Consider the following 24,141-nt stretch of genomic DNA (forward strand, 5'->3'; position numbering starts at 1 on the left):
GTATTGCCTCGATCAGGCCTTAATTCACAACCATAATAAGCAATGATGAATAGTGGCTAGCAGAGAAGATTCCTTGAGGATTCCTGATACAAAAATGTTGAGAGTGTGAATTATTGGTTTCTGATAAGATTATTTTAATGGTATAGAAAAGGATTTTCAGTATCTTATTTCTGTATTGACTAGTATTTATACAGAGGCTCAATTGATTGCCTTGTCCATAACTATCTCTTTCATAGTACGATCAACTGTATATACGTAATCATATGTATCCGTCAAAGAAGTTACATTGGTGGAACATATAGGAGAGCCTATGTTTGATTCAAAGAATATACATATAAGGACAAGTGGATTACAACTATTCAGCAGTGTCATCTTATGATATCTCATTGATATAGGACATCAAATGGACACAGTGAAATCTTTCAAGATGATTAACAAACAATGAAACTTCAATCTTTTGAAATTTTCCCATCAAATATTTGAAACCAGATCTATGTGGCTAAAAAGAGATAGTAATAAATATTTCTTTGTCATGGTAACATGATATCCCTTTTATTGCTTCATTCATTATTTCAAATCTCTCTCTCACGTTTAATTACATCATTGTCGAGATTAGATAGTAGTTGGAGGTAGTCAACACGAAACCCTAGATCCAGGTTTCATGCTACTTGGCACTCGTCAGCAAGATGTACCTGTAATCTTGAGGGAACTAGTGCTCCCTGACGGATTCTATCCCGTGTCACCCAGTTTCACAGTCAGAGACATTACCACTGAACTATCCGGACCGCAACTGACCTCCTGTAGGACTGAGATGTAATCACAATTGATTGACCACCATCGAGTGATCAATCAGTTGTGATTACATCATCGTCATTTCTAGTTAATTCATAATTCATTGAATCCAACTTTCTTTAGTATTATTAACCTGTTTCTGGTCACTTCATTACATAATCATCTACTGTTTAATAACTCAATGAGGTCGAATTATTAGGTCGGTGTTCTGGAATTTTCCTTCTCAAACCTTATTTATGTAACTAAAACAAAGTTTTATATGTAAAGATAGATGGTGAGTTAATAGTGGAATCCAGAACGCGTGTTAAGTCCTATTTTAGGACCCGTCAAATGAATCTGGAAGTTGATGTTCACTCTACGACTCGAACTCAGTACAGTTCACTTCAAATGACATCATGTAATCCACTTCGCTGCCTTATTAATTCGATTGGAATCTTCTCTACATCATGATACATAAATTCATATTTAATAACCATGGTATTTACTACAAGTATGTCAATATCTAGGTGATAACAACCTGGAATAGAAAAATTAACTTTTATATCACAATATTTTGTTATTTATATTTGGATACATAAATATTGGTACCAAGGGGGAACCGAATGCATATGCGATATACAAGTCACTTAATTTGTGTGTGTGGGCTGTGATACTGCATTGGTGTTCAGACAGAAGCAGGTGGTTTCTTTAGGGGGTCACACACGAAGCCTTCGATCTAAAAAGTCTGATACAGAATTCAGTAGAGCAATGTTAGGAGATGTAGTCTCATGGTAGCCGGTGACTAACAATTGTTTCATATGCTATTTGTGCATTCAGAATACTGAAGCCCATATACACCATTAGATTGGAATCTGGATTTTCTAACAGCCCTAGGTGAATCCTCCATATCTACCAACCCGGTTAAAGCTCCTGACGTATATTCGCTTTTCTTTCTCTCAATTTCATCAACAACAATAATGTCGCAAGAAGGCGGTGTGTAGAACATCCCTGTCAATGATTGTATACGTGTGGTCATGTGAAAGCATATGGAGAGAGAGAGAGCTAACTCTCCCTACTCTCGTTTGTACCAGGGTATTTTGACTACATTTTCATCGTTTATCATTTAACTCATTTCATATTAATATATAAATGTGCAAAAATATTCTTATTCATAAGGTAGTTTTATTATGTTGTATAAATAATACCTACCACAACCCTCACCCCCAATATCAACCCCTCCTACCCCCCGTCAAATAATTCAACGCCATAGGAACAATAGATATCGATAATTGAATAACTGACTAATTGAAGAAAACAAAAACAAAAAAAACGACACAAAAAAATACAATCACATAGTAACTATATTTTCTAAATAAATTCTGATTAATAATAATGATAATGGTCTATAGTTAAATATTAATAGTTGCCATGTGATAAAAGGAATTCATTAGTCACTAATAAACGTGTTTCTAAGCGTATCATATTGCTTCATAGTATCATGTGTTTCATGTACAATGTACCTACATATTTGCATAGATATACCCAAGTATCTATGTATATATATATTTGATAAGCCAAATGATATATGAGATAACCTATATGATAAAGTAATCTTAAAAGGCTTTTCTTTGTAAAGTAAGTCATTTTGGGAATTCTATTCAACATTGATCTATATTATAGAAACTGAGTTATGATTTAATATAAGACAAGATTTCTTTATAAGTTATTGATAGATAGTCATTAGCAATAGAAATATCCAGCTGACGAGTCCCAAATAGGACGAAACGCGCGTCGTGGATTCCATTGCTAGCCACTATCTATCATTGCTTATAAAAGAACTTGGATATACATTTTGTCCTATTTTTGAGGCTCGTCAATTGGATGTACTTGTATCAAAGAGTCGATGTTCACTTTGAGACAAGAACATAATACCATTTGTTTCAAACACTATCATTTGATTTATTTAGCTACTGATTTCAAGTAGTTAATAGCTTGTTTAATAGGTTGAAGTTTTAATTCATTTTTGCATCGATTGCTTGAATCTTACCATTTAAATGTTAACGCACTGTATAAGGAAATGACTATCAAGACTTCTTAGCTAAGTGGATAATGTAATACAGTTTGAAGCGAACAGTTCTCCGGTCGAATCTCAGAGAGTGAACATCAATTTCGTGATACAGATACATCCAGATGACGAGTCACTAGTAGGACGAAACACACGTACTAGAATTCACTGCTAACCCCTATCCATCTTTGTTTTCATTAACTATTCAGTATATATATACACTATATTGACTAAATTAATTTGTTTAAGTGAACTATCATTATTCTTGTTAACTTCTTCATATGTCTTACTAATTACCGTTTGCTAAATACATGTGTTTGTATACACACCTCATTGTGAATTTGTTCGCTGACGTTATCTAGTCATTTCAATAGCGATCCGTTGAACATGTTTTAGTTCAGATTATACAACATGTTCCTTATCAGTTACACACAAACACATTGGATCTATATATTGATACCTCTTGGAATTATTTCGTTAACATGATCATAATTGTGAATATATATATTTATTTAATAGTTTAATTCATAAGTCAATTGAAGCTAAACAACCATGGAAAACCTGAAATTACTGGACAGCCATTTCGTTCTATTGTGGTTCATGATCTCAATCAAAAACTCTGATAATCTCTACAACCCTTAACTGATAATCACCATGAGCTCACTAGTGAATAGCTTTGTGAAGGAATTCTCTGACTTCTAGTGAGAAAGTCTTGACCAGTGGAGTTAATCCGTGTTGGATAGAGACAGATATCTACCTCAATACAATGGAGGATAGTCATGCAATTTCATGGATTGGTCGAGCTTAAACATTAACACCGTTGGATGACGGCTAGCTCAGCGGTCTAAGGGTTCATTCTCGAGACCGAATACTCTGTGTTCGAACCCAATGAGCAGGATCATGGATGAACACTGCTGAGGTCGTCCAGTGATTCCACATTTTCAATCCTGGTCTAACCTGATCTTAAATCAATCAAAACATACTACTAAATAAATATAAATGAGGATATATGATTGATCACTAAAAAAAAGAAAACAATAAATCAAGTAAACAAACAAGATAGACAGACAGAGCGAGGGGGAGAAGGACAACACCAACAAGGAGAAGAAGAAGAAAGAATGGGAGGGGAGAAGAGGAACATTGTTCACTTTTTCCACATAAACTATGTCATTTACACAAAAAAAACTACTCAACTACTATTTTACAATTCAATAGTCAATCAATTGGTTAGATTCATAATATTCTTTTCTTTTCTTTAAGAACATCTAAGTATATGTGATATAACCCCGGATATGAATAATAAATGGTAACTATCGGGATCTTATTATGGTCTTATTCTGTTCAGGGATTGTTATGGTATCATTGTTAAGTAGATTTTCAACTATATAGCCACAAGTATATAGCCACTATCAAGGATACCCGTTGGCTAGTTACTATCAGTAACAATTTATTGTGGAAGAGAATAAACCAACTTGTAAATGAGGAAGAGATTAGAAAAAAGGACATTGGAAGTGGATAGAACATGTATATATATAATGGAAATCATTAAACTATATCAAGAGGCACACGCACTAATTTGGAATGTTGAAAGGAAGTAGAAAAAAAGAAAGTCAAAGAACATAACACGTCGAGAAATGGAAGCAGATATGAAAAAAGATGAATAGCAACTGGAAAGAACTGGAAAGGATTACCCAGGATAGAGTTGAATGGAGAATGTTAATGGGTGGTCTATCCACCTCCAAGAGGTGTAACAAGCCTAAGTAAGTATGTAAGTGAGGGATGCCCTACTTAACACCTTCTCATGGCAGGGGTATTGTTTATGAAATAACGACATGTTATAGGAATATATTCAATCATTGTTCATTCGTAAAACTGCACATCTTTTTACATTTTGCTAAGATTCTACGTGTTTCCATTGTGTCCCAGATAAATTGGATTCATTATCAAATCAGTATTTTGAAATTTATCAAGGATATATTCACAGGTAATCTATGTTAATACAATAAACCTATTGATAACTATTTGTCTATGCATTAATTTTATAATACTAATATGCTGTATGTTGCCCCAAATGCTTTGATACAGCAGAGAGTGGGAAGAGTTAGCTCGCCCTCTCGAAATGCTCTCACATGACCACGCGTATACAACCACTGTCAGGAGAGTTCTACTCACTGCCTTCTCACGGTATTACTGTTGTTTACGAAATTCACAGGATGAAATGCGAATGTCCGGTGCTTTAACCGAGTTGATGAATATGGAGGATCCACTTAGGGGATTTGGGAAATCCTGGTTCCAAACCAATGATGCACATAGGCTCCGACATCCTGACGGAATAAATAGTGCATGAATCAATTGTCGGTCACCGGCTACTATGAGACTGTACCTCCTTAGGTTGCTCCACTGCATTGTGGATCAGAGCTTTAGGTCGAAGGCTGCGTGTGTGGCCTCCTAAGAAAACCTCCTGCTTCAGTTTAGACACCCGGTTAGTATCACAGCCCACACACAAAAATCAAGTGCATTATGCGTCACACATGTATTCGATGCCCATTTGTACCAATATTTATGTGTTCAAATAAATAACCTCATGTTGTATGCTACTTATGATGACAGATATAAGTAGTATGTAACATCAATCAGAAATGAAATGTCTAGCAGTAGATGATTGAAAAGATCAAATTGACAAGAACTGAACTGTTAACAGAAAGTAATTGTAATAAAAACAGAATTGAAAGGATCATGAATTATATAAAGTTCAACTGAAGGAACATATGTAAATAATACAATGAATGTATAATTTTCATATCTAACCCAACACACAGTACTTTTGAAATATACATGGAAACCATTCATTGAACACAATATTTGTACAACTTCTTTGCATTATCCTTTATACAATTCACTATTCCTTTGAATTTCGTTGTTATTTGGATTGCTTACCGATTTCCTCTATATTCTAAACGTTCCAAACGTTTACTGACAGGTATTCCACTTTCAATTTCTGTTATATACTACTAATATCAGTCATTATAAGTAGCATATACCATATATATATGATTTATAAATAACTATGTCGTTTCCTTATTAAATCACCTTGTTACATGATCAATACATGGTAAATAAAAACTGTATAGGTGATGGAGTGCTTACATCGTCTATGTGACTAACTGTAACCAAGGTTATTTGTACAGTTGACATTCAGTTAGTAAAGTAACAATGACACTAGGAGGAAAGTCTATATGACTTACTTACTTACTTACGCCTGTTACTCCCAATGGAGCATAGGCCGCTGATACCTTGTATTTAAACCCATTGATACTGTTTATGATTACGTGTGTATTATAAAGCACGATTCAATATATTACTGATGATTTTTCTAAGTGACACTAGTTTCTAAGGGAAATTAGTTTTAATTATATTGAAGGTCCAGTTAGATAGCTGGTTTCATTGTCTTGTAATATGAACTTGCTTATAGACATTCAGTAATCCCGCAAGGCGGGGTCGTGGATGCGCACTGCCGAGGAGTCCTACAATAGGACGAAACGGTCATCCAGTGTTTCCATGGTGGTTTAGCTTCACTTGATTCATGACCTCAACTATTGATATAATAATTCGTTTACTATAGCTGATGAACATAGTTTGCACTGAGAACTGATTTCAGTTAGATTATCATTGAAAACTAGGAAGCATTTGACAGACATTACGTTTTGATATCCATCACATCGGAAGATTGAAACCATGACTCTATAGGGTATAAAACTCAAGATCTGAAGATCTTCAGATGAACATTTAATCTTATGATCACTTAGACGATATCGAAATGGTTAGTATTTCTAACTGCGATCAATTCTCAGTATTGTGCAACCGTATTTTAATAACATCAATAAGTAAGTGCTTCACCATGAGAAAGTCAATACTTCGTACAATGACTGAAGTTAGATATATAAACCAATGGGTGTGACCCCATTAGTCTTAATGTTAAGCGCTTGGCGCTAGATACAAAGGGTTCCATGCCCTATAAGATCTTGGTTTAGATCTTCTGATATGACTCATGATGTGACGAGATACCTATCCAGTATTCCATGATTTTTAACGGCTGTCTAACCTATACCAATCCAAGAAGAAAACTTTAAAAATCCAAATATTTCCTTAAAATTCTTACACTAATTCAATGAACACTGATTAATGACCAGTCTTATGCCTATCTACTGATTCAGTGCTCATCGAATTCCATTGATCAAGTTGTTATGTTGTTACCATTCTAAATGACTGGAAGTTACATACATTACATTTAAAATTAAGATGGTTATGAGTAGTTAACCATTTGTTGACCGTTGAAATATCATTGGTTTGTCAGTATTCAATGTTCAGTCAATTGTAAATATATCTCAGCGTTACATTATGTCATTTACGTCCTGAACAGTTCAGTGGTAGTCTTCGACTGTGAAGCTGTGCAACTCAGGGTCGAATTCGCCAAGCAGCATCAATGCCCTCCAGATTACAGATATAACTTACTGACGAGTGCCAAATATCATGATGCTTATTTCCAGGATTCCCGATCGAATGCTTCCAATCACTATGATGGCTTAATAATCATATATTTTAGGCAGGTTAAAAAAACTCTGATTTGCGACGATATATTTGAACTAGAGGTCTTATTTTTGTCGGCAGACAATTTAATTAACTGTTTATAAGTAACTACTTAGCAATTTACACAAGACATACTTACTTACTCCTGTTACTACCAATGGAACATAGATCGCCAAACAGTATTCCTCAACTCACTCTGTCCTGAGTCTTCCTTTCCAGCTCGATCCAATTATTGCTCATTCGTCTCACGTCTGTCTCCATTTCTCGACGTAATAAGTTCTCTGATCATCCTCTTCTCTTTCGGCCTTGAGGATTACAATTGGTGAGGGCTTGTGTTGTGGCGTAGTTGGATGCTTTCCTCAAATGTATCCTATCCACTTCCAGTACTTCTTCCTGATTTCTAATTCTACTGGAATCTGGTTTGTTCTCTCCCACAGTTGGTTGCTGCTAATAATGTCTGGCTAACGAATCCGAAGTATTTTGCGTAGACAACTGTTAATAAACAATTGTATCTTCTGCATGATGACTTTCGTAGTTCTCCAGGTTTCTGCCCCATACAGTAGGACTGTGTTGACATTTGTATTGAAAATCCTGACCTTGTTGTTGTTTGACAAACAGTTGTTTTGAGTTCCAGATGGTCTTCAATTGTAAATATGCTGCTCTTTCTTTGTCGATCTACGCCTTCACATCTGCATCGGATACACCATCACGGTTTTATTTTTGTGATTTGTGTTAATGTCCAATCATAATTAATTCGCGATATTGCATAATCTTTATCCATTATTATTATTATTATTATCAAAAATATTAAAACGTTTTATAGGCGTTCTTATAACCTGAACGAGAACACAGACAAGAACATTCAAATCTACTTCATTACAACATTACAGAACTCCGCCTGGAGTCCCGTCTGGGGCTACTGCCGGTCCCAAGCCCGGATAAAGAAGGAGGGTCGGGCATGGGGTTAGCTACCCCATCCCGTAGAAAACTAACTCGCTAAAAAGCGCTAACCAGAATATCTGAATAACATACAGTAAAAATAAATACATCATTCTGTAAAATATCAATCGATTGTCTCATATTTCATTGTTCTTTCGTTTCCATATCAATCATTCTTTGTTCTCATTCTGTTCTCTTCAATCTTCTTTATATTCTACCATCTACTTTCTATTAGTGAATAATACATACTACTTATATATGTTGAGATTAGATGGTAGTTGGAGGTAGTCAACACGAAACCCTAGATCCAGGTTTCATGCTACTTGACACTCGTCAGCAAGGTGTACCTGTAATCTTGAGGACACTGGTGCTCCCTGGCGGATTCGATTCCGTGTCACCCAGCTTCACAATCAAAGACGTTACCGCTGAGCTATTCGGCCCACGACTGACCTCCTACTTATATATGTATCAATATCAATAATACATATATTATAATATACTAATAGTGATATCATTCAAATGTATAGATTTCAATTACCTCAGCAGCAGCAACAACAAAAGTAATTGATAGTTTTACACATTGTGATCAATCAAAGATGAACTCATTTAAACATAAACCTATAGAATGAATCTCATAGTTCATGGTAATGAATTACGTGATGTTTTCTAATATGACTGATCATGATCATAAGTAGTAGCACAGTGATATATAAATGATCCGATTATCATTATATATAAACCTTCTTATATAATCATAAGCTGATTACCTATTACATAATCTCTATAAATGAACATGATACATATTAACTTATATCAATTCTATTCTTATCAATAAGGATTAATGACATAGTAACTTTCTATGAATATGGATCATAATTGATTCAGATCATACTGATTATTATTATTTTATTTGATAGATACCATAATGAAAGAGAAAACTACCATGAATATAACTCAAGATGATCAAATCAATAAAGTAACCAATATGAGTAGTAGTTGTCTGAATTGTATCAGAAGTCGTACAACAATATTGATTATTGTATTTATTGCATTACTTCTAGATAATGTATTATTAACTACTATTGGTAAGTCATTATTGATCATATGTGTGTCTATTTATATAGCTGTATTGATATTAGTAATCTTATGTAATCTCGATGTCATTACTTACTTACTTACTTACTTACGACTGTTACTCTCAATGGAGCATAGGCCGCCAACCAGTATTCTCCAACTCACTTGTTATATTTGGTCGTCACAATTGTTGTGCCGGAAAATGCCGCTGATCACTTATACTCGGTACGAGGGAACTCGGCAATTCCCACGATGCGAAAGTGAGAACACAAGACTGGTGTATAAGTGAAGATTTATTAGCCCAAAAACACTATGACGACGACGACGAATCAAAATAGTCTAAAATACACTCATTTGCATATTGATTTTACACCCATTTTTGATTAATAATTAGGATTAAATCACATACTCAGTTATAACAAATCGCAGACTGTGAGCATAGTTCATGTCAAGTGAATACAAGAATATCTCGTATATTATATAGAAGAAAATATCATACTGGGGAAACAAATCAAATACTACACTGAATGATCCTCATGTTGAATCAAAACGGATGTTGAGTGTTGAATAAAACTCATAATGAGTAAATCAATTGAAAATTGACTTTTCTTTCTATCATATCACCTCCCCTTTTTTGAAGATCCTGAGTTGATATCCAGATTTTAATTTTTCCCAGTTCATATTGTTATATCTTGTAACCGCCGATTAATATGCAGTGACTTATCAATCGGATCAATGACGTGTAAACCTGTACGAGCAGTCTAGAGTTCTGATTGGTCTCGCTTCCCTGTCTAACCCAGCCAGTTGAGTCTAGAACACCAAATCTCAGCCTCTGCGATATGAATCATTTATTTCATACATACGAGGTTTATATACCAATCAAACCGACCACAACATACCATAAAATAGAAAATAACATTTGTAAAATATTTGGCCAACAGGTAATGACACGTGAAATAAATATTGACCGATAGGAAAATGATACCATCTCGAGTCCAAAGGATAGCATTAGACTTAAAAGGATAACGTTTGGGGATATTTTTTGAATACCCCAACATCACTCTGTCCTGAACCTTTCTTTTTAGTTCTGTCCAATTTTTGTTCATTTTTCTCATGTCTGTCTCCATTTCTCGGTGTAATGTGCTCTTTGTTCTTGAGGATTCCAAGTGATGAGTGATTGTGTTGTGAAGCGATTTGGTGCTTTCCTCAATATGTGTCCTATTCACTTTCAGAGGTTCTTCCTGATTTCTTCCTCCATTAATGATGATCTTCAAACTTCATAAATAGTTCATCCTGATAAATTGTTATTAGATAATGTCTTCAAACGATGTATAAATTAGAAAAGACAAGTACAAAGTGTTGATTGTGTTTCTTATGGCATAAAGTACAGATCATCAAAACCATTGATACATGAGATAAGAATAAAAGATGAATGTCTAAAAGCAATCGAACGAGTGAGCAAGTTCGTGTGTCAAAATTGATGGGAAAAAATGTACATATAAGCAAGACTAGAACTTGTGAACGAACCAATCAGGTGTATAAGATTCATGCATTTGGATAAATACAGTTTTGGTATTACCGTTGATGTCAGTTCTTAAGGAAAACCCTAAATCTAATTTCTAACTCTTAACCATCAATTTTAAATGATCATTCAAATTCCCAATATTGGTTTATAACCATCAATTGGTCGTAGTTTCCAGGTGGACACTTTCAAAGTCATTCTGGCGCCTCTCGAAAGTCGTCCATAAATTGTAGTCTCACCCACATATACATATATATATACGTAAAGAAATCACTTAAGCGAATAATAGTAGAATATATACGTCGGCGGTCAGCAATGCTCAATCATACAGATTCATACGAGTGTAACAATAATAAAGGTACAATGCTATGCTATGAAATGATGTTGTGTTGTCTTTGATAAGATTGAATTCCTTTGAACTACATACTGAAAGAATCCATCTACATCTATAATCATAGTTTCAATTCAGTTATTTGCTTATACATAGTATTATAATCATCATCATCATCATCATCATCATCATCATCATCATCATCATCATCATCATCATCATCATCATCATCATCATCATCATCATCATCATCATCATCATCATCATCATCATCATCATCATCATCATCATCATCATCATCATCATCATCATCATCATTTATGATCACTATTTATACAGTAGTTTCATTCAATTATTCCATATAGGTTCTTAGTGTATTTAGTGTAAACTGGCTCAATATAACAGTATATAGATAATTATAGGTATCAATAAGGGCTATTTATTCATAATCATATTTCAGTAGTTTTAAATGACTTCTTTGATCATATTGTGGTGTGTATGTGTGTGCTACTGATGTCTAAAGATATAAGTAGTATGTATCATTCGCCAATAGAAACTGGAATGCTTAGTAGCAGAAGGTTAGGAATATCGAAGAGAAGAGAACGAGAACAGAGAATGTATGGTTCTGTATGGTTCTCAGATTTTACTATGATGTTATGTAATGTTGTGTTGATATCCATTTGGTTGTCTCTAATGGTGTTCTTGTTCACTATAACATAACAAATAGCTCGATATATCAGAACATCAATGATGCTTTTTTCAGTTGTTCAGTTGACCAACATTTAAAATGTTTGACGATAAAAAGAGGAACTGGGGCATTTTCTTCATCCACTTAAATGTGGGGTCTATCTGTATTAAAATAAGCGGCGAAATTATAATTTATGGACGAGCTGATCAGAAACATTTGAGGGATTTCAAGTCCACGGAACCAATTTCAGTACCTGATACTCATGTACGATCGGTTCACAGCAGAATTCAGAGAAAACATGATAATTGAGCGGCTACAACAAATAGGACTACTAAGAAATTCCTTTATTTGTGATTGTGATCATCAAATGACTTGTGGACCTTGTGCAGACTACCGTAATGATGTTGTGTTTCGATGTAGTATGAGTTGGAGGAAGAATTCTGCTGGAAAAAAACTTTTTTGCTCGATACAGATTGAGACTAAAACGAACTGGATAATAAAAATACCAGTAACATTGGCTGAAACATTTGCAGATGTTACTGAAGCTTCGGCTGTTCAGTAGTATGAGTATTGTAGACATATATGCGCAGTAAAAATGACAAGCCAACACGAATCGTTTAAGATAGTCGGGAGAATCGTTGCCAGGAAACGAAAATTAAACAGAGGGCGTATTGTTAAAGAAAACTGGGTAAGTAGCATCAATATACCTCATAGGTCTTTGAAATATACGACAGGTAATCTCAAAAGAGACACTTTGAACAAGTTAGATACCAACAGACTATAACGATAATACCAATTATACGGGAATATATGCAGCCGTGTTCTTCATTATATACGAATGAGTGGAGAGTGTACAGATGCCTACATAGACTTGGTTATGTGCATCGTGTCGTTATCCACAAGCGGCATTTTTTGAACCCAACAACCAGAGTGCACACAGACAATATTGAAGTTATGTGGCCAAGGCTGAAACAGTTTTTGGCAACCTTATTTTGGCTTAAGAGACCTACTATTATGGACCCATAAGGATGAGTTTCTCTATTGTATGCATTACGATTTCAGAACTTCTGAATCTATTTCTAATCTTGACAAGTTTTTGAACTATATCAAAGAAGTGTATTCAACTCAACTAAAATGTAAAAGCCCTTAGTATTGTTTACTTATATCTTCCCATTGTTGTATTTAGGACTACAATTGATCAGTCTCTTGTTGATATAGGTGTATCCTGTAAGGATTGATTCGATATTGTCTTAAGTCATAAGCTTTATAAGGACATAGTAGCTAACTGTATAACGCGATGGTGTTTGATACGATCGGTAATGGATTCGAGTTGTGAAATGAACGTCAACTCTGAGATGCATATACATCCGGCTGACGAGTTCTAAATAGGATGAAACGCGCATCCTGAATTCTAGTGATAGCCACAAACCATCTTAGATATAAAGTATTTTACTTTAAAAGATCGTTTTAAAACATGTTTTATAACTTATCTATGTCATTTGTTCTCAAACTGTTCTCAAATAATCTACACATTGATGTCACCTAATATGAAAGACATTGTTTCTGTGATTTCTAATAATACTATTCAACTGTTTTAAGCTTAAGTATATGTAATGGGTTTCGAACTTGGAACAGAGTAGTTCAAAGTTGTATAGCTTAATCACTGTTCTTTCTTTCATTACATACGAAACAATGAAGTCTTACTCTATCTCTAGTCTTGATACTAATTCCCGATTACAACTTATCGCTATATATAAATCTTCAAGCTAGACAAACCTTAATATGAAGTGGCAAACAGTGTTATCCAGTACACTCATTTCATCCGATTCAATACTTGTCAGTTGGATGTACTTGCATCTCAGGGTTGATGTTCACTTTGAGATTAGAACCCAGTGCTTGTGAATTCAGCCAATCTCGATGTAATACCCTGAAACGTGGAGAACTAACACAACCATCATCAATAAGGTACAAGTATTTATAAATAGTTGTTTACACAAGATAACCAATATCCATTGACTGTATGCCATCAGCAACAACCTACTGTGGGACAAGACAAACCAACTTCTAGCTGAAGAGGTAATTAGGAAAAGATAATGGAAATGGATACGACATACATTACGCAAATCATCAAACTGCATCATGATGCAAGCCCTAACTTGTAATCCTGAAGGGAAGCGGAAAAGTGGAAGGCCAAAGAATACATTACATCGGGAAATCGAAGCAGATATGAAAAGAATGAATAACAAGTGAAAAGAGTTGAAATGAATTTCCCAGGACAGGGTTGGATGAAGAACTCTGATGTTGGGCCGACGCTCTTCCACGAGGAGTAACAGGCGTAAGTAAGTAACGCACAGTATGTACATATAACAACAATTACAATCCAAAAGAAACAACAAATAACTTATTTCAATAGTTGTGATTATAAGTCAATCGAAGTTAGATCACTATAGAAAACCTGTTAACACCAGACAATACTGATAGGTCTTAGGTTTGAATCTCATGAGATGAAATCATAGATGCGTACTGCCACTGAAGAATCCTACAAAAGGACGAAACAACCATCCATTTATTGATTCATTATTTCATTCTAATGTTATTATATAACTATCCTACACAGAATAACTTCCATTATCTTATATTTACTTTCTTTTTTTTCTTTTTCAGTCCCAATTATACCTAAATTATTATTAAATAAAGAACTAATAGAAACTAATTGTACCCATGGGAATTGTTCCCATTCAACTATTCATACAATTGATAATTATAATCCACATATTAAAATTGGTATACTATTTACTGTTAAACCACTTGTACAGTTCTTAGTGAATCCATTTATTGGTCCAATTACTAACAGGTATTGTACAATATATATATACTACTGATATTATTGAAATGAAAGTAGTATATAGGTGTTAGGTTTATTATTTTATTTTTAGTATTAATAAAAAGAAATTAAATTGATGATAATTGAGATGGTGGATAAATTTGATAAAGTTTTATACTTTGAAATGAATAGTTGGGTTATGGAGCTTTCAATGTTCTTTTGAATGATATGACCAACCTGAAGTTTTTGCTGAGAATCTTATTTAGAAGAACGATGAAAGCTACACAATCAAACTATTTAGATCAGAGAACAAAATTCATCGAAATTGGTGACATTTAGCATAGAAATCAACAGTGACTAGTGGAGTTCAACTGGGTCAGTTGTGAGATAGTAACTCAAAGATGAAAATGATGGATGTGTTAAACATTAACACCATCAGATGATGGCTCAATGGTCATGATGTTGCGCGCTCATGGATCATGGATGCGTTTTATTGAGAAGTCTCATACTAAGACGACACGACCGTTTAGTGTTTCTAGGTTTTCCATAGTGGGATGGTTTACATTGATCCATGAATTCAACTAGTAAATTACTACTTACTAACATACTTATGCCTGTTACTACCAATGGAACATAGACCGTCGACCAGCATTCTTCATCCCACTCCTTCTTGAGTCTTCCTTTCCAGTTCTATCCAATTATTGCTCATTCATCTCATGTCTGTCTCCACTTCTCGGAGTAATGTGTTCTTTGATCATCCTCTTCTCCTTTGACCTTCAGGATTCCAAGGGATCGGGGCTTGCCTTGTGGCACAGTTAGGAGCTTTCCTCAATATGTGTCCTATCCACTTCCAGCACTTCTTCCTGATTTCTTCCCCCTCTGGGATCTGATTTGTTCACTCCCATAGTATGTTGTTGCTGATAGTGTTTGATCAATGGATCAGAAGTATTTTACGTAGACAACTGTTAATAAACACTTGTATGTTCTGAATGAAAGCTTTCATTGTTCTCCAGGTTTCCACCCAGTACAGTAGAACTGTGTTGACATTTGTATTGAAAATTCTGACGTTGGTGTTAGTGGACAGACAGTTGTTTTGAGTTAGAGATTTTGTCCGATTGTAGATATTCTGCTCTTGCTTTGTCGATCTACGCCTTCACATCTGCATCAGATCTACCATGTTCGTGGTCCTCGGAAACTTGTAAAATTATAGAAAACTAAATTTAAAGAATGTTGATCGATAGATGTTGTTTAGTGACAGTACACTTGGACACTTTCCAGTGATTGTTCATAAGTTTTTTCTCCACTTGCATTAGATTACCACGATAGATCATGTATAAACATCAAGGTTCAAATTCTTCATGAAATTCAATATGACCATTTCGGAGGACAACAGGAGAATGATAAGGAAAGGATATAATACGAGACAGCTGACGAGATTGAAGAGCTTGATTCTTCAGAACGTTTAGGAATGTTTTAAACAATAGCAACACATATCAAACAAGTTGCTATTTCACAAACAGGGTGTATTTTGAAAGGTATGGCGGTTATAGATGGACACTGCTAAGAAGTTGTTCAAAACTCCACAATTTTCACTGGTGGTTTTATGCTAATATGTCAATAATATAACTTTCATATATGCCCCGGTAAAAACCCACCATATCCAAGTGTATAAGTTCAGTTGATTGTAACCATTGAGATAATTTACATTTTAGTTACGTTACAAGACAGTTTAGTTAAAAACTACCATGTAAGTTTTTAAGTACATACATAACCAATGAGTCCCTTAGTTATTTGAATAGTTTCATTGATATGTTAAATCTGCAATTTACTGGTCACTTTTGACAGATTTCTATCCATAACGCGGAGTTCATTCTTTTCGGGACTTATCAATTGATGGAGTTTTGTTCTCTGAGCTGCATGGTTTAGTCGTGGAGCTTTCATCGTGGAGAAGATTTGTAGCTCAGGTGGATGATTTTGGTGGGGTTTTGTTCTCTGACCAAACCATCCAGCTCAGAGAACAAAACCCCACCAGCTTTCATCGTTCTTCTGAACGATATCATCAGCACAAACGTCACGCAGAAGTGAAGTGTTCGAATTTCTCGATATGTGGTTCACAGCTTGTCCTGTACACCTCAATGTTGATTGGACCTTATCCGCCTTAAACGTGTCATTATTTACTACTTTGCTTTGGTTGTACCCCCCCCATTGGTTTGATTTCTTTTCCTATGTTTGTGCATAATTTTCCTGATTGGTTGATAAATTGGATCGATTTCATTGTGCTTGTTGATTGCCGATTGATCTGAGTGCTAAGCTTCTAAAAATTCATTGGTGTTTTTGGAATTTCCTCTATTTAAGATTTCCACATTTTTCCAGTCAAATGAGTGTCCACAGTTGTACACGTGGATTGACATAAGTAAGGACATGTCATGGCGTTTGACTGCTAATTGATATTGATGAAGAGGGCGTCCGCTTTGTCCGATATAGTGTTTTTCACAATTCGTACAATTCATTTTGTAGATGATGTTTTGTTTGTCATAGAACACTTTACTTCTACCTGAAGTTTGTGCTGATGATGTCGTTAAGAAGAACGATAAAAACTTCACGACTAAACCATTCAACTCAAACAACAAAAGTTCATTAAAATCATCCAACTGAGCTACAAATCTTCTCCACTTATCCGTTGATGATACCTTCACTTGATGAATTGATGTTCACTTCAGGACTCGAACTCAATACTGTTCACTTCAAAAACCCTTATCACATGATCCATTTAGCTACTTTATGAATTCTATTGAAATCTTTCTTATATCCTAATACCTCTATTCATCATGAATCACTATCGTAGTTACTAAAAGTATATCAATATCTATTTTAAGTAGTTGATAAGACCCTGAATCGATTTATTCTTCTGTACCAATCACATTTTATTCAATTACAAATGTAAATCAACTATGTCTCATTTTTGTTTGACTATTTGCCTTAGTTACAAATAATATCGGTTATCATGATGATAATCGATAGATTATAACACCTTTAAATGATTGATTAAAATCATCTGAAATGTTTCATAGTCTATATTTCTAAGACATTCTATAGAACATTTGAATGAAATATCTATGATGAAGATAGGTCATTATATTGATGTCTTACAGTAATGTATTTGCTAAATATAGTAATTGATGTCTAATCAACGGACTAATAGATGAATGAAGAAGATGAACAAAAAGAGAAGATATTGAAGTACTGGACGATCAACTTGTTCAAGTAGTATGGGACTCCATAGCAGTGTGAATCTACGATCCCACTTGTATGATTCGAATCCAGGACTTTTAGTCTCGTACATAAACTTTGGATACTGGTTCAGTGGTCTAGAGGTTAAGCGTTCGTGCATGAGAATGATAGGTTATGGGTTCGAATCTTGAGTGGTGGGATCGTGATTGTATACTGCTTTGGAGTGTCATACTAGTTTTTATTTTACTCATCTAACTTTCATCAGTTCACGATAAAGGGTGATAATCTTACAGTGTGACTGGTGGAAAAATGACTCACCCTTAGAATAAGTGAACTCTACTAGTCACAGAATATACTAGGACGGAACATATATGCATACTGTGCGTATTGCCTCGATATTGCCTTAATTTGCAAGCATTATAAGAAAAGATGGATAGTGGCCAGCAGCGGAATCTATGACACACTTGCACAAGTAAGTGGCTATCAGGACTCGGTAGCTAAGTGGATAAGGCGGTGGCACTTGAAGCGAACGGTACTGGGTTCGAGTTCCAGAGTAGACATCAACTCTGGGATGCAGGTATATGCAGCTGGCGAATCCAAAATAGGACGAAACGCACGTCTAACTGGATTCCACCGCTAGCCACTACCTATCCTCGCTTAGGACGGAACGGTTACCCAATGCTTCCTAGCTTACAATGATTCTCTTGCTAAGATCAGTTCATCCTGTAAAATATAGAATTATCAACTTCAATAATCTTCTCCAAACACAATAGTTACTAGTTTCTTTTAGTATACTACTGAATAATTTAAGCTAAACAATCATTAATAATTTCAAAGAGGAAAGTTCAATGGACTCTTATTTCTAGAATAAACAACTATTCAATACTTCCTAATTGTTCAGTGATTATCAACATAGGATTGTAAAGATTGTTGAATTTCATTAAGATCATGAACTGATCAATTTTAGACTACCATTGAGGACCTAAAAGCAATAGACGGTCGTTTCGTCTTACTATGAGACTCTTCAACAGTGCGCATTCACCATCTCACACTCAGGACTTGAACCCAACGTCATCGGTGCCATGTGCAATTACTCATCAAACAAAATGGAAGATGATCGATCGTACAATATCATAAACTGATGAAAGTTAATACATTAACATTATTGGATACCAATCAAGTATTCATTGATTAATATCAGATGGGTTTTGTGGATATTGTAGTAATTTCAATGGTTAAGATCATGAGTCATTTGAAGGTAGACCACCATAGAAAACCTGGAAGCACTGGACAGCTGTTTCGTCCTATTGTGGGAATCCTCAGCAGTGCGTATCTACGAACTCGCCCCGCTCGCGATTCTAACCCAGGACCTACTGGTTTCGCGCGCGAGCACTTAGCCACAAGACCACTGAGCCGGCATCCCACGCTGTTAATGTCTAACTTCAACTAATCCACGAAATTAAGCAACACATCTACCATTGTCTTCAGTGAGTTACTATCTCACAACAGACCTAATTGAACTCCACTGGTCACTACGTCTCACTTGAATTCCAGGATATACCTCTTGAAGCCAGTCATTGGTAGTAGATGGAAGTTGACACATTAACATTATTGGATATCGATCACGGATTCAGTGATTGTTTATAAAGTCAACTTTCTTTATATATCATTGTAATCCATGAATTTGTTTGTTTATTTTTTGTTGAATAGAATTGGTTATAGTATTCCAATGTTTACTGGATTCATACTCTTGTTTATATCAATAATTAGTAAGTTTCCATTTAGATTTCTATCATAGTCTCTTATATATGCATATACATTTGTAATGTTATAATTGAATACATAAGTCAATTGAAGCTTCGTTTGGTATTGTTTGCTTGTATGTTTCCATTATTGTTCAGGACTGTAATTGATGATCAGTCTGTTGTTGGTATATGTGTGTATCATGTGTGGATTGCTTTGATGTTGCTTTAATTCACAAGAATTTTATGAGTAGAGATAGATGGTGACTAGTAGTGGAATCCAGAACACTCTGGAATTCGAACCCAGTATCGATAGCGTTTGAAGCGAAAGGTACTACGTTCGAGTCCCAGTGTGAATACCAACTCGGGTGCAGGTAACACCCAGTTGATGAGTCTCAAATAGAACGAAACGCGCGACCTAGATCCCACTACTAATCACCATCCATATTTGATTATGTATATAATTTAATAGAATTGATCAAGGTGAAATGAATTTCACTGGATTAGTATTGGCAGTGTTATTGGTTGTAGTGACAAAAACAGTGATGTGAGTATTAGTGGAATGAATAAGAAACGTCGTAGGGTAAACTGAATTTTGTTTTATACAAAATTAAAGAGTACCATAGTATAGATGAAAACTATGGATTAACTACATTATTTGTACATCGTCCTTCATTTGTTCTGCACGTGTTTTATGATACTTTCAATTCTGTTGTTATTAGAATCGTTCATTATTTCTCTTCTTACTCACTTCAATTCAATCTTCCGCTGACAGCTATTCCTATTTCCTTCCTTCCTTCCTTCCTTCCTTACTTACTTACTTACTTACTTACTTACTTACTTACTTACTTACGTCTGTTACTCTCAACAGATCATAGACCGCCGACTAGAATTTTCTATCCCACTCCGTCCTGGGCCTTCCTTTCTAGTTCGATCCAAATGTGGTTCATTCGTCTCGCGTCTGTCTCCATTTCCCGGTGTAATGTGTTCTTTGGTCTTCCTCTTCTCTTTTGGCTTTGAGGATTCCATGTGAGGGCTTTCCGTGTGACGCAGTTGGGTGCTTACCTCAATATGTGTCTTATCCATTTCAAGCGCTTCTTCCTGATTTCTTCCTCCATTTGGATCTAGTTTGTTCTCTCTAGCAGTAGGTTGTTGCTAATAGTGTCTGACCAACGGATCCGAAGTATTTTGTGTAAACAATTGTTAATAAACACTTGTATGTTCTGAATGAAAGCTTTCATAGTTCTCCAGGTTTCCACCCCGTACAGTAGAACTGTGTTGACATTTGTATTGAATATTCTGACTTCGATATCAGTCATCTATTCCTATTTTTTCGATTATTACTATATATTACTTATATCTATCAATATAAGTAGTATAGAAACCATAAAACTTTTGATACACATTTTTTAAACAAGATCAAATTGAATTCTTTATAATAAAACAATCTTTACTTTATTTAATCAATAGATGATTTGTTCATTTCATTATTTTATTATAGTTTTTGCTTTTGAAACAAATTTCTACATTTTATTGATTGCCAGAGCTATTCAAGGTGTTGGATCAGCATGTTCATCTGTATCCGGTAAGTTATATACATTATGGAGTGTAGACATGGTAAAAATTCTGTTGGGGAACAGTATTGGGGTCGTACTGGGATATCTGAAGTTGGTTAGTCGGTAGAACTTAGCGTAGTCACACTGCGGTCCACAATAAATTCATATCATAGATTTCGTTGAATCTAGATAATCATTGAAACATTTAATGAGTCATTGAATATATCTATTTCTCAATTATGAGATTATTGTCAGAAAAGGAGTTTTGTGATGATTTGTAGTCATTTAATAGTTGAATTCATGAATTGATGAATGTTAGACCACTATAGAAAACCCGGAATCAGTAGACGTCTGTCTCGTCTTAGTATAAGACTTCTTAATAGAACGCATTCACGATCCAAGAACGCTTAACATCATAACCACTGAGCCATCATCTGATGGTGTTAATGTTTAACTTCAACTAATCGACGAAATTGAGCAACACATCCATCATTTTCATCAGTGAGTTACTATCTCACAACTGACCCAGTTGAACTCCACTGGTCACTGCTTAGTATAAGACTCGTCGGTGGCAGTGCACATACATGTTCCCATACGAAAGATATGGATTCAGGACCTTCGATTCCGCTCGCGGTCGCTTAAACACCAGTATATTTACACTCCAAATGTACTTTAATAGTTCCATAACACTCACATTTCATGTTACATCTTCTGTAAAATGTATACATATGATGTTATTTTGCACTGATATAGAATGGATCAAGTAAGACTAGAATGGATATATAGAACGTGTGTTTCGTCCTATTTGTGACTCGTCAATTAATATTCTCTCCATGACTCGAACCCAGGGCTGTTTACTTTAAACATTATTGCATTATGTAACTAGCTAATGAGTTCAGATAACTACTCATTGGTGTAATAAGTATGCGATTTAATTCAGCTTGAAATAATTTTAATTATTCCCTTGCTCATTGTTATATCTTGTGACCGCCAATTAGAGTGCAGTGACTTATCGATCGAATCAATAACGCGTAAACTCGTATGAGCAGTCTAGAGTTCTGATTGGCCCTGTTTTCCACCTAGCCCAGCCACTTAATTCCAGAACACAAGTCTCAACTTCTGCGATGTGAATCATTATATTTCAAACATACAATAGTAATATACGTTTAGTATTAGTCCATCGATAGATTCCAAAAGTTACCATTCATTATACTGGTCGGAACATAACATTAATATTCTTTGCTGAAATTTGATCAATCTTAGTTAATCACACAAATAGAATGAAATATGCGTTTTCATTTCCATTACTGACCATATCCCATCTATTCTATATCAACAACTTATATTAAAATGGCTATATTAAAGTGATCAGTACAGGTTTTGTTCATAAGCTATTTATGTATGTACATTTCAGTTTTCTAAAAGGTACTTAAGCGATTATCTCACAACAAAAATCAGTGTTAACTTGAGATATTCAAACAAATGTATCGACTGAATGATAACCATCGGATGGTGGCTCAATAGTTTAGAGGTTAAGCGTTGGTGAGCGAGATCGTTATGTCATAGGTTCGAATCTCACGGAGCGGAGGAGGAGTCTCATACTAGTGCATCAGTGTTAGTAGACTATATGATTGGAGAAGAAATAATGATTAAGCAGAATGGAACGTGTCAGTTAATTTTAAACCTCAATATTTAAGTGAAGAAACATTTTGAGTATATATGTGCTATTCAGAATGATCATAAGCCATACTAACCAACATCTCTAACCATTAATGATCATAATAGCACAGAACCAAATCAGGTTATTTGAACCTAATTAGACGGCTCAGTTCAATCGTTAGTGTTTTCATGAACTGATCCCATGTTATGATATGGGAGTTTTTAGCTTACAACCAACCTACACTTACGTAAGGAAACTTTGCTTATTAAGGTAGATCGTGCTTATGTATACAGAATACATTTCCACATTTCTATTGATATGACAGTCTTATTAAGAGGGGCAATCGTGTTTTTTTTCTTAAACTACTGAATAAGTAGAATTCTTGATAAATATGTTAACCTTCCTAAATAGTAAATAGATGAAGACAACTAATTATAATCATCATATACAAACTATTCAACAACTCATATGACACCTCATTCAATCAACTTTACGAAGAGAAAGATACATTAATTACTATAAGCAGAGATGATAGTGGTTAGCAGTGAAATCCACGATATGTGTTTCGACCTAGTTAAGACTCATCAGCTCCATTCCAAAGTTGATATCCACTTTGAGAGACTGATCAAGTACAGTGCTAAACAGTCTTAAACCAATATATCAATGAATGATATTGAATGTTATTTTCAAGTTTAGACATTTAAGAATGAGATCAAGGTAAATATTGACAAAATGATAATAGTGAATGGATCATTCAGTTGTTGTTGTTGTTGTTGTTTATATTTCTTCTTATAATATAGGAATGGGAATGTTAGCCACTTATTATATTGATGAAACAGAACGAGGTCGTGCATTTGCTATTGCTTTAAGTGGACTTGCTATAGGGTTATTAAGTAAGTAAATCTGTATTTATAATAATGTTAATGATGAAAGTAATGTAATATGTTGTCTAGTAAATTCAATATAACGAATGGCATAACAAGTATTACAAGGTTACAATTATTACAGTTATACTGTAGGATAGAAACTTATATCACCAACATTCATTCACCAATTAAGCTACACGACAGTCGCTAAACACAAGGACTGACACAACAAGCCAGGTTGACAAAGACTTAAATAGATAGATAGATAGATAGATAGATAGATAG

At 34.8% G+C, this 24,141-nt stretch overlaps 1 protein-coding gene across 2 annotated transcripts in view; it reads left to right on the forward strand.

Moving 5' to 3' along the window:
- Positions 1 to 2,344: 2,344 nt before the first annotated feature.
- MS3_00009423 (uncharacterized protein) overlaps positions 2,345 to 24,141 on the forward strand; it is a 38,030-nt gene continuing 16,233 nt past the window's right edge. The window contains exons 1-7 of one of the 2 annotated variants that reach the window (XM_051217791.1): positions 2,345 to 2,406; positions 4,736 to 4,820; positions 9,280 to 9,447; positions 14,642 to 14,831; positions 19,743 to 19,801; positions 21,276 to 21,359; positions 23,791 to 23,883. In XM_051217791.1, coding sequence (XP_051064214.1) covers positions 9,288 to 9,447; positions 14,642 to 14,831; positions 19,743 to 19,801; positions 21,276 to 21,359; positions 23,791 to 23,883 — 586 coding nt within the window. In that variant the 5' untranslated portion in view covers positions 2,345 to 2,406; positions 4,736 to 4,820; positions 9,280 to 9,287. Of the gene's footprint in view, positions 2,407 to 4,735; positions 4,821 to 9,279; positions 9,448 to 14,641; positions 14,832 to 19,742; positions 19,802 to 21,197; positions 24,094 to 24,141 lie in introns of those variants that run through there. The other variant, XM_051217792.1, reaches the window with a different exon arrangement.

This window comes from Schistosoma haematobium, chromosome 7 (genome assembly GCF_000699445.3).
Source record: "Schistosoma haematobium chromosome 7, whole genome shotgun sequence".
NCBI classification, from domain to species: Eukaryota; Metazoa; Platyhelminthes; class Trematoda; order Strigeidida; family Schistosomatidae; genus Schistosoma; species Schistosoma haematobium.